This window comes from Salmo salar, chromosome ssa14 (genome assembly GCF_905237065.1).
Source record: "Salmo salar chromosome ssa14, Ssal_v3.1, whole genome shotgun sequence".
Lineage (NCBI taxonomy): Eukaryota > Metazoa > Chordata > Actinopteri > Salmoniformes > Salmonidae > Salmo > Salmo salar.
Window position 1 is genome coordinate 6,659,526 of NC_059455.1, and position 11,454 is coordinate 6,670,979.

Sequence of the window (11,454 nt, forward strand, 5' to 3'; positions counted from 1 at the left end):
CCGAGTCGACCCCATGCTTTATTTTCTTTCGTCTGTTTACCAAAACGCAGATTCCCGGTCGGAATATTATCGCTTTTTTTATGAGAAAAATGGCATAAAAATAGATTTTAAACAGCGGTTGACATGCTTCGAAGTACGGTAATGGAATATTTAGATTTTTTTTGTCATGAATTGCGCCATGCTCGTCACCCTTATTTACCCTTTCGGATAGTGTCTTGAACGCACGAACAAAACGCCGCTATTTGGATATAACAATGGATTATTTTGAACCAAACCAACATTTGTTATTGAAGTAGAAGTCCTGGGAGTGCATTCTGACGAAGACAGCAAAGGTAATAACATTTTTCTTATAGTAAATCTGACTTTGGTGAGTGCTAAACTTGCTGGGTGTCTAAATAGCTAGCCCTGTGATGCCGGGCTATCTACTGAGAATATTGCAAAATGTGCTTTCACTGAAAAGCTATTTTAAAATCGTACATATCGAGTGCATAGAGGAGTTCTGTATCTATAATTCTTAAAATAATTGTTATGCTTTTTGTGAACGTTTATCGTGAGTAATTTAGTAAATTCACCGGCAGTATTCGGTGGGAATGCTAGTCACATGCTAGTCACATGCTAATGTAAAAAGCTGGTTTTTGATATAAATATGAACTTGATTGAACAAAACATGCATGTATTGTATAACATAATGTCCTAGGGTTGTCATCTGATGAAGATCATCAAAGGTTAGTGCTACATTTAGCTGTGGTTTGGGTTTATGTGACATTATATGCTAGCTTGAAAAATGGGTGTCTGATTATTTCTGGCTGGGTACTCTGCTGACATAATCTAATGTTTTGCTTTCGTTGTAAAGCCTTTTTGAAATCGGACAGTGTGGTTAGATTAACGAGAGTCTTGTCTTTAAAATGGTGTAAAACAGTCATATGTTTGAAAAATTGAAGTTTTTGCATTTTTTAGGAATTTGAATAACGCGCCACGGGATTACACTGGCTGTTGAGTAGGTGGGACGCAAGCGTCGCACCTAGCCCATAGAGGTTAAAGACTGTTGGAAAAGCATTCCAGGTGAAGCTTGTTGACAGAATGCCAAGTGTGCAAAGCTGTCATCAAGGCAAAGAGTGGCCACTTTAAAGAATATAAAATATATTTTCATTTGTTTAACACTTTTTTTGGTTACTACATGATTCCATATGTGTTATTTCATAGTAGTCAAAATAAAGAAAAACCCTTGAATGAGTACATGTGTCCAAACTTTTTGACTGGTACTGTAAGTGCAGATAACAATGGGCTTACAGTAGGCTATTTAGCATCTCCACAGAACACAAGGTGATTACTTGCCGTACGTGGTTTTAGCAGCCATTGGTAAAACATTACATATGGCATTCAAGCTTGCAATAAGGCTCAGTAGATATACATTGATGGCAAGCTTGTTGACATTAGATTATAATTGTTCTCAACGAATTCTCATCGAATGTCGTGAAGCTTGCTATAAGCAGATATCTACTGCGGTAATTCAATTACCCAAGAGCACCACACTAGTATATCAAAGCAGGTGTTTGATCCAATAGTAGTCCAACTCCTGATGCAGTTAGCCACACAGCAATAATATGCCCAGTCAGTCGAGTGAAATGAGAGAGCGCTTCTCCACATGGTGAAACAATCATGTCTGCTTTATTACGCTGCATCTCTAGCTGTGTGAACTACCTGAATATGCCCCAGTGTTGTGTTCAGTGGGAGCAATGAAGGAGTTAACTTACTTTGAGGCCCCGGAGTCTAGTCTAGCAGTGACGCTCGCACCTTCAGAACCGCATACATAAGTACAAATACGAAGAAAAACATGATAGTGATGCCCTCCGCTGATGACATCACATAATGACTCACCCTCTGGTCTGTAGTGGGCCACGATGGTGACAGTCTGCCCTGCATTTTTCAGTGCCGCCGCCGCCTGCTCGTGAGTGGCGCTGCGGAGGTCCACCCCGTTCACCTGCAAGCGGGAAAAGCAGAAAGGAGACAAGTCATCAGGTTCCTGTACATGCTAATCAAGCAACCTCACTCTCACAAGACTTTAGTCAAGCAGGCAAGTATTCGAGAACACATTATCTTTTACAATATCAACCTGATCAAGACGGAGCACTGAATCCGTGTAGCAAAGCAGACAAATGGAGAAAAAAGATCAACTTAAAAACTCAAACAGAAAAATATCAGTGCCTTCAGAAAGTATTCATACCCCTTGACTTATTCCACATTGTTTTATTGCAGCCTGAATTTAAAATGTATTAAATAGATTTTTTCTCACACATCTACACACAATACCCAACAATGAAAAAGTGAAAATATGTTTAGAATTTAGTTTTTTAAAGATTTTTTTTACTTTATTAATTTTATATAAAGGCTGTAACAAACAAAATGTGGAAAAAGTCAAGGGTTGTGAATACTTTCTGAAGGCACTGTATACAACAGACAACATGAATAGGGTGTAACACAGAGCATTAAAAACACAATGGGACACAAGTGGTACTAAAAAACTGTTAAAACAGGTAAGACTGGAGCTCATCTGGACTATCCCCAGTAGGCAAAATTGGTTGTAATGACGACATTGCGACCAGCTTGGCCCGCTGGGTACAGTGACTTACACACGACTGGCGATGATGGAAATATCTGTGCGAATGGATTGAAGATTGTATTTGCACATTCCATTTTGTGTGTGTTAGTGTAGCGTGTCTGTGCCCATGTGTGTAAGTGCAATAGTGTGTTTGAAGATGTACTTACAGAGACGGTGTGTGGCTGTGTGTGCCCGCAAACTCGGTGTGTGTGTGTGCGCAGGTGTGCGTGCTAGAGTGCCAGCATGAGTGTGCACGTGTGCGTCTATGGCAGGTTATCCTTACAGAGACGAGGCGGTCTCCTTTCCTCAGCTCGCCACACAGATCTGCAGGTCCCCCTGCCAGGATGAAGGAGATGAAGATGCCCTCTCCATCCTCTCCACCCACTATGTTGAAGCCCAGGCCCGTCGCCCCTCTGTGGAGCACCACCTTCCTGGGCTCTCTGGGAAGACACGACAAAGAATAATGGCTAAAGTCCTCAGTCAGATTATGTCTCCAAAGTAATATGGTGGTGGTTGTGAATCCTCGTAGTAAAGTCCATAGATTAAAAAACAAAAACATAAGAAGGTAACATTTTATATTAAGTATGCTCTTATACCTGTGTAGTAACAGTCACAGTAGTAACAACATCGTATTAACATATTACAAAACAATACACACAACACTGCTATTGCTACTACAGTGCTTGATTCACACTACATACTGTAAATCTGGCAATTTCATTGGAAGCATTCCAACAATTATTGATACTGTATTGGTATTTTTGCAATGAGCTTTACTGTAAGTTTTTCTCTGAGAAGTAGACCAGAGAACTCTACCAAAAGAGCATGCCATTGCACGACAAACACACCAAAGGCCCACCTTGTCTCCAGAATAAATAAATAAATAAAGTTCCCACGCTGTCGAGTTTCTATTTGTTTCAGACTGAAAATATTGTTTTGTAGCTAAAAGGTCAAGGGTCATTATAACTGCGCTATAACATCAATGTTTTGAACTATTGAACCAATACATGTCATTTTTATATACAACCACTAGGGGAACAATGGCCATGTTAATTCTCTTGATGTGTGGCACAATAAGGATACAAGGCTGGAGAGATGACATTTTACTATCTATTACTTAGGCACAATCTGGATGGTTCTTCATCTCTTAAATGCTTAAATCTTGTTCAATCACTATTATATATTACCCATTGATTTTTTTTCTAGAACTGCTTGGCCTCAAAGTCATTCTGACTGCAACATTCTAACATTTCATTTGTTTAGGTTACTGTAGGCTATACGTAAAAACAAAAACAAACAAATTCATCTGTTCAATCAATTTTATTTGTGGAATGCCTGTTACAACTATGAAACAGAACTTCAGTGCTGGAACATGGTAATAGCTTATTTTTATGACAAAAAAATACAAATACCCCAACTACCAACACCCACAGTCAGCAAGACGTGTTGTCAAATATGAAAACATCACATAAGCGGCAAGTGGCCTTGATAAAGTTAAAATCTGCACAAACGCAATAATGCCATTATAATGAATATAAGTTTCGATATGACAGCAATCGAGCTCGTGCCAGTGCGTCTTCACACAATGGCATCAGTTGGATTTAATTTAGCGGTTACCCCTTGTCCTAACAGTTGACACAAATCTTCGTAACTTTCACTTGCTTGACACACCTTTGTTTAGTTGTAGTGCATAACAGTCTCCGGTTGTCTCTTTATTGAGTCCCCTTTGTCTTGTCATTTTTCAGCACCGCTGTGCAGGTGCCATATTTTGCGCAGAGGGAGCTCCCGTCTCACTTTGTTCATGGTGCCGGCCAATTGTCCATGGTCACATTTCTCTCCTTGCCTCAAGCCTCATCACCACATTCTCTGGCAGTTGCTCACCTGCTGCCCGATGTGGATCTTTTCCCAGACATTGAAAGCCAGCATGTACAACTAAGCACGCTTTCACTGTGTAGCCTACTCCAAGTAGGCCAGAGTAGACTAATGAGACTGGATTCGTGGACTGATTTAGGATACATACCACTTTGATATTATAATTAGAACAGATCAAGACAATAGAATGGCCCGCCCTGTTCTTCATTCACAATTGGTAATTACACAATTATGCATTGTTCGCTTCCCCTCGCTCATCAACTCACCCATTCTCTGCATCATACTTTACATAATTTATTTAATATATTGTGCGTGTGAAATTTGTGGTATTGTTTAGTTACATTTTTGATGCAATTATTGGGGTGATCATCAGCTGGGCACTGCACTTTCAACTGTCGGAAGAAGGAGTGGAGAAGGCCCTACTGTCGGGGGAAGGAGTAGCTACGGGAGAAAACCATAAAAAAAACGACATGCCCTCCTAAAAATTGTTTTAACTCCAGTTCTGTTTGTGATTTTAAGATTTTAACACCGACAGTGTGTTATATAGACTTATTTAGGAAAAGCCAACGGAAGGAAACATGACTTTAAAAATGGCAGAGTAACATAACCTTTTTATTTAGGAGCAGTCAAAATGAATGCTTTAGCAGTTCTAGTGTTAAAAGGGGCCATCTGCAGTTGCTACATCCAATACTTGACTTATAAATTAATTATACATACCAATTGATTCTTGAAGAATATACACTACTCGACAAAAAAGTACAGTGCCTTCGGAATTATTTAGACCCCTTGCCTTTTTCCACATTGTTAGGTTACAGACTTGTTCTAAAATTGAATAAGTTGTTCTTTCCCTCATCAATCTACACACAATACCCCATAACGACAAAGCAAAAACAGGTAATTTTTTGCTCATTTATAATAAAAAAAATAAAAACGGAAATATTACATTTACGTAAGTATTCAGACCCTTTACTCAGTACTTTGATGAAGCACCTCTGATTTCCTCCCTATAGGCTGTCTCGTCGTTGTCGGTGATCAGGCCTACCACTTTTGTGTCGTCTGCAAACTTAATGATGGTGTTGGAGTCGTGTCTAGCCATGCAGTCGTGGGTGAACAGGGAGTACAGGAGGAGACTGAGCACGCACCCCTGGGGAGCTCCAGTGTTGAGGATCAGCGTGGCAGATGTGTTGCTACCTACCTCACCACCTGGGGGTGGGCCGTCAGGAAGTCCAGGATCCAGTTGCAGAGGGAGGTGTTTAGTCCCAGGATCCGTAGCTTAGGGATAAGATTTGAGGGTACTATGGTGTTGAACGCTGAGCTGTAGTCAATAAATAGCATTCTCACATAAGTGTTCGTCTTGTCCAGGTGGGAAAGGGCAGTGTGGAGTGCAATAGAGATTGCATCATCTGTGGATCTGTTTGGGCGGTAATTCCCAAATTGGAGTGGGTCTAGGGTTTCTGGGATAATGGTGTTGATGTGAGCCATTACCAACCTTTCAAAGCACTTCATGGCTACAGACGTGAGTGCTACGGGTCTGTATTTAGGCAGGTTGCCTTTGTGTTCTTGGGCACAGGGACTATGGTGGTCTGCTTGAAACATGTTGGTATTACAGACTCAATCAGGGACATGTTGAAAATGTCAGTGAAGACACCTGCCAGTTGGACAGCACATGCCCGGAGCACACATCCTGGTAATCCGTCTGGCCCCGCAGCCTTGTGTATGTTGACCTGTTTAAAGGTCTTACTCACGTCGGCTACGGAGAGCTTAATCACACAGTCGTCCGGAACAGCTGATGCTCTCATGCATGCCTCAGTGTTGCTTGCCTCGACGCGAGCGTAGAAGTGATTTAGCTCGTCTGGTAGGCTTGTGTCACTGGGCAGCTAGCGGCTGTGCTTCCCTTTGTAGTCTGTAATAGTTTGCAGGCCCTGCCACATAAGACGAGTGTCGGAGCCGGTGTAGTATGATTCAATCTTAGCCCTGTATTGACGCTTTGCCTGTTTGATGGTTCGTCGCAGGGCATAGCAGGATTTCTTGTAAGCTTCCGGGTTAGAGTCCCGCACCTTGAAAGCGGCAGCTCTACCCTTTTGCTCAGTGCGAATGTTGCCTGTAATCCATGGCTTCTGGTTGGGGTATGGTCTGAAAGTATTTAGGTGCTTTTGGCAACTCCAAGCGGGATGTCATATGTGCCTTTTACTGAGGTGAGGCTTCCGTCTGGCCACTCTACCATAAAGGCCTGATTGGTGGTATGCTGCTGAGATGGTTGTCCTTCTGGTAGGTTCTCCCATCTCCAGAGAAACTCTGGAGCTCTGTCAAAGTGACCATCGGGTTCTTGGTCACCTCCCTGACCAAGGCCCTTCTCCCCCGATTGCTGAGTTTGGCCAGCTCTAGGAAGAGTATTGGTGGTTCCAAACTTCTTCCATTTAAGAATGTGTGTTTGGGGACCTTAAACGCTGCAGAAACCTTTTGGTACCCTTCCCCAGATCTGTGCCTCAACACAATCCGGTCTCGGAGCTCTACGGACAATTCCTTCGACCTCATTGCTTGGTTTTTGCTCTGACATGCACTGTCAACTGTGGGACATTATATAGACAGGTGTGCCTTTCCAAATGATGTCCAATCAATTGAATTTACCACTGGTGGCCTCCAATCAAGTTGCAGAAACATCTCAAGGATGATCAATGGAAACAGGATGCACTTGAGCTCAATTTTTAAGTCTCATAGCAAAGGGTCTGAATACTTATGTAAATAAGGTATGTTTTTTTTAATATATATATATTTGCAAACATTTCTAAAAAAAACTGTCGAATGGTTCAAAAAACTTGACTATGACATGACTACACCATACACAACAGATCTGTTAAACGTTATTGGCATTCCAAAGGCTAGAGGTTATCTACTTTGGGTCATGCTGTATGCTCTTGTCAGATCAGGGTTGTATTAATTAGGAACCAAACTGAAGATACAGACTTGAACATGTCCAGTAAATATTTTCATAACGGTTTTGATACAATTTACTATGAATACAACCCTGTTTTTTTTTCAGGGGCTGGAGTGATGTCCTCTGATTTTGCCCCCCTTATAATGAAGCAATCTTTGCCATGCATGCCAAACAACCCCTCCCTATATTGAGAAAAAATAAGGGAGGAAAAGGGAGCGAGACAGTAGCTAATTTTCCAACCAAGTGGCGACAGATTTTCAAACAAATACTCTAGAATCCACAAAGAAAATATGGGCATTTTACCACCATGTGCAGTTTCCACGAAATTGACTTTTTGCAGACAGAAATCAGTGCACACAAAATTTACTTTTTCGCTAACTTTTTTAATGTACTTAATAAAAACCTAAAGTTGAGTGTTTCCATTGCATTTTCAACTCAACTGATAGTTTTGTCACAAAAAATAAGGGTATACTATATTTTAAAGTGAAAGACCTATGAACATTTATAACTGCTAAAATTATACCTTATTTTAAAGTGGCAATCCACTGACCATTAACAAATGAGTTACCAACATTTATAACTTCTGAAAATATAACTTAAAAGTGGAAACTCTGTCCAATTAATAATGAGTTGCAAACGTATAACAGCATATGTCTTCAAACATGCAATACACAGTAAGAAAAAAATGTAATTGAATAGAAGGAAACATTGGGAAAACAAATTGACTCAAATCTGTAGCCTATCATTGGTATAGTGAGTAGCCTACCTAATTCTGATAAAGACACCCCTGGTTTTTCTCCCCTTATTAACATTACAAGTCAGAATAGAAATGTACAACAGATTAACTATTTCAAATACAAGATAGGGTCTCATCTGTTTCTTTCTTGTTAAGCATTTTCCCATCCTGGAGTCTGAGACCTTATGGGAAGCTGTTGGAGAGAAGAGGAATTTTTGCAAATTTAGCATAGAAATTCCAGCTACACATAGTTCTAGTATCATTAGCATGATTTCTACCATTTAGGCTTAGCTAGTTACGTTATCCACTGCTAGCTAATAATAATAACTAGCTAGTGTTTAACATTACTTGCTAAAACTAATAGCTAGCTATCAAAGATGAAAGGAGTTAGCTAGTTATCGCAATTGTTGCTAATACAGTAGATAGTTGGCTAGTTTGCGAGCTAGATAGTAAGTTAGTCTTAACATTGGAACCACTAGTATACTAATAAAGAATGCAAGCTAGCTAATTTAACAGCTACCTAGCTAGAGATAGTACCGGAGTTCAAAAGTTGGATAACTAGCTAGGTAGCATGCTAATGCAAAAAAAGCTATATTTAACAAATTGCATGGAAATTCGGTTTTGTCTATTTTAGCTAGCTAGCTGGCAGCTACAGTTTATTAGCTAGCGAGCCAAGCTAACTAGCCAGCAAACATGATCTACTTAGCTAACTGACTGTATCATGCCACAGATTATCTTGTGCTAAATCGTCTAGCAGAATATCTATATTCAAAGACGTTTTAGGTTTTACCTAATGCTAGCTAGCTAGCAAGCAAACGTTTCCTAGCCAGTATTGAGGACAGACGTGCTAGCAAACGTTAGATAACTAGCTACTTAGATAGCTGCGCAGTGTGCTAAATCAATCAGCAGAACTTCTGTATCTAAAAGTGAAAATTGCAAAGATAATTTACCCTCTTCTCCCGTCACCATTTTTATCTGGTGAACAACATTTATTTAGAGTAATCTCTTCTGTCTGGCCTTTGAACACTTCTCATAGCCACGTCCATCCTGATTCTTCACCACACACTGTCACATGATGTCAGTGTCAGCAAGTTATGGGCACGTTCCAGGACATCTTTATTCAAGCGCGTTTCTCAAATGGGCAGATCCATGAAACCAGTGAACCACACCAATAATATGTCTCGAACTCTTCAGTTGAGGCCTTCATTCCTGAAATAAATAAGTGTACCAATGCATCATCAGGGTTTCAAACGTGGGGCAAGACATAGTTGACCCCCTTTCCTTTCCATTGGTCTGAAAACCATATCTGTTCCTTGGACAGAGGAACAATGTATTTGTATTTATTATGGATCCCCATTAGCTGCTGCCAAAGCAGCAGATTCTCTTCCTGGGGTCCAGCAAAATTAAGGCAGTTTATACCATTTTAAAAACATTAAAATACATTCACAGATTTCACAACACACTGTGTGCCCTCAGGCCCCTACTACACCACTAACACATATACTCAGCAAAATAAGAAACGTCCTCTCACTGTCAACTGCGTTTATTTTCAGCAAACTTAACGTGTAAATATTTGTATGAACATAACAAGATTCAACAACTGAAACAAACTGAACAAGTTCCACAGACGTGTGACTAACAGAAATGGTATAATGTGTCCCTGAACAAAGGGGGGGTCAAAATCAAAAGTAACAGTCAGTATCTGGTGTGGCCACCAGCTGCATTAAGTACTGCAGTGCATCTCATCCTCATGGACTGCACCAGATTTGCCAGTTCTTGCTGTGAGATGTTACCCCACTCTTCCACCAAGGCACCTGCAAGTTCCCAGACATTCCTGGGGGGAATGGCCCTAGCCCTCACCCTCCGATCGAACAGGTCCAAGTCGTGCTCAATGGGATTGAGATCCGGGCTCTTCGCTGGCCATGGCAGAACACTGACATTCCTGTCTTGCAGGAAATCATGCACAGAATGAGCCGTATGGCTGGTGGAATTGTCATGCTGGAGGGTCATGTCAGGATGAGCCTGCAGGAAGGGTACCACATGAGGGAGGAGGATGTCTTCCCTGTAACGCACAGAGTTGAGATTGCCTGCAATGACAACAAGCTCAGTCCGATGATGCTGTGACACACCGCCCCAGACCATTGTTGCCATCCTGTACCTGTCCCGCAGGTGTGATGTTAAGATGTACCGATATTGTGCAGGTGTTGTTACACGTGGTCTGCCACAATCAGCTGTCCGTCCTGTCTCCCTGTAGTGCTGTCTTAGGCGTCTCACAGTACGGACATTGTAATGTATTGCCCTGGCCACATCTGCAGTCCTCATGCCTCCTTGTAGAATGCCTAAGGCACGTTTACACAGATGAGCAGGGATCCTGGGCAACTTTCTTTTGGTGTTTTTCAGAGTCAGTAGAAAGGCCTCTTTGGTGTACTAAGTTTTCATATTAGCTCTCTGTGTACATCCAAGGGCCAGCCGTGCTGCCCTGTTCTGAGCCAAATGCAATTTTCCTAAGTCCTTTTTTGTGGCACCTGACCACACGACTGAACAGTAGTCAAGGTGCGACAAAACTAGGGCCTGTAGGACCTGCCTTGTTTATAGTGTTGTTAAGAAGGCAGAGCATCGCTTTATTATAGACAGTATTCTCCCCATCATAGCATCAATATGTTTTGACCATGACAGTTTAATCCAGGGTTACTCCAAGAAGTTTAGTCATCTGAACTTGCTCAATTTCCACATTATTTATTACAAGATTTAGTTGAGGTTTAGGCTTTAGTGAGTGTTTTTTCCCAAATACAATGCTTTTAGTTTTAGAAATATTCAGGGCTAAGTTATTCCTTGCCACCCACTCAAACTAACTGCAGCTCTTAGTTGAGTGTTGCAGTCAGTTCAGTCGCTGTAGAAGCTTACGTGTATAGTGTTGAGTCATCCGCATACATAGACACTCTGGCTTTACTCAAAGTCAGTGGCATGTCGTTAGTAAAAATTGAAAAAAGCAAGGAGCCTAAACAGCTACCCTGTGGAATTCCTGATTCTAGCTGGATTATATTTGAGAGGCTTCCATTAAAGAACACCCTCTGTGTTCTGTTAGACATGTAACTCTTTATCCACATTACAGCAAGGGGTGTAAAACCATAACGTGTACGTTTTTCCAGCAGCAGACTGTGATCGATAATGTCAAAAGCTGCAATAAGTCTAACAAGACAGTCCTCACAATCATTTTATCATCAGTTTCTCTCAGCCAATCATTAGTCATTTGTGTAAGTGCTGTGCTTGTTGAGTGTCCTTCCCTATAATCATGCTGAAATTCTGTTGTCA

The 11,454-nt window shown here is 41.2% G+C and overlaps 1 protein-coding gene across 35 annotated transcripts in view; it reads right to left on the reverse strand.

Moving 5' to 3' along the window:
* LOC106568684 (disks large homolog 1) overlaps positions 1 to 11,454 on the reverse strand; it is a 347,451-nt gene that overhangs the window by 56,131 nt on the left and 279,866 nt on the right. For all 35 annotated transcript variants that reach the window (XM_014139226.2, XM_014139225.2, XM_014139219.2 and 32 more), the window contains 2 exons: positions 2,883 to 3,039; positions 1,879 to 1,981 (listed from right to left, as the gene is read on the reverse strand). In XM_014139226.2, coding sequence (XP_013994701.2) covers positions 1,879 to 1,981; positions 2,883 to 3,039 — 260 coding nt within the window. The remainder of the gene's footprint in view (positions 1 to 1,878; positions 1,982 to 2,882; positions 3,040 to 11,454) is intronic.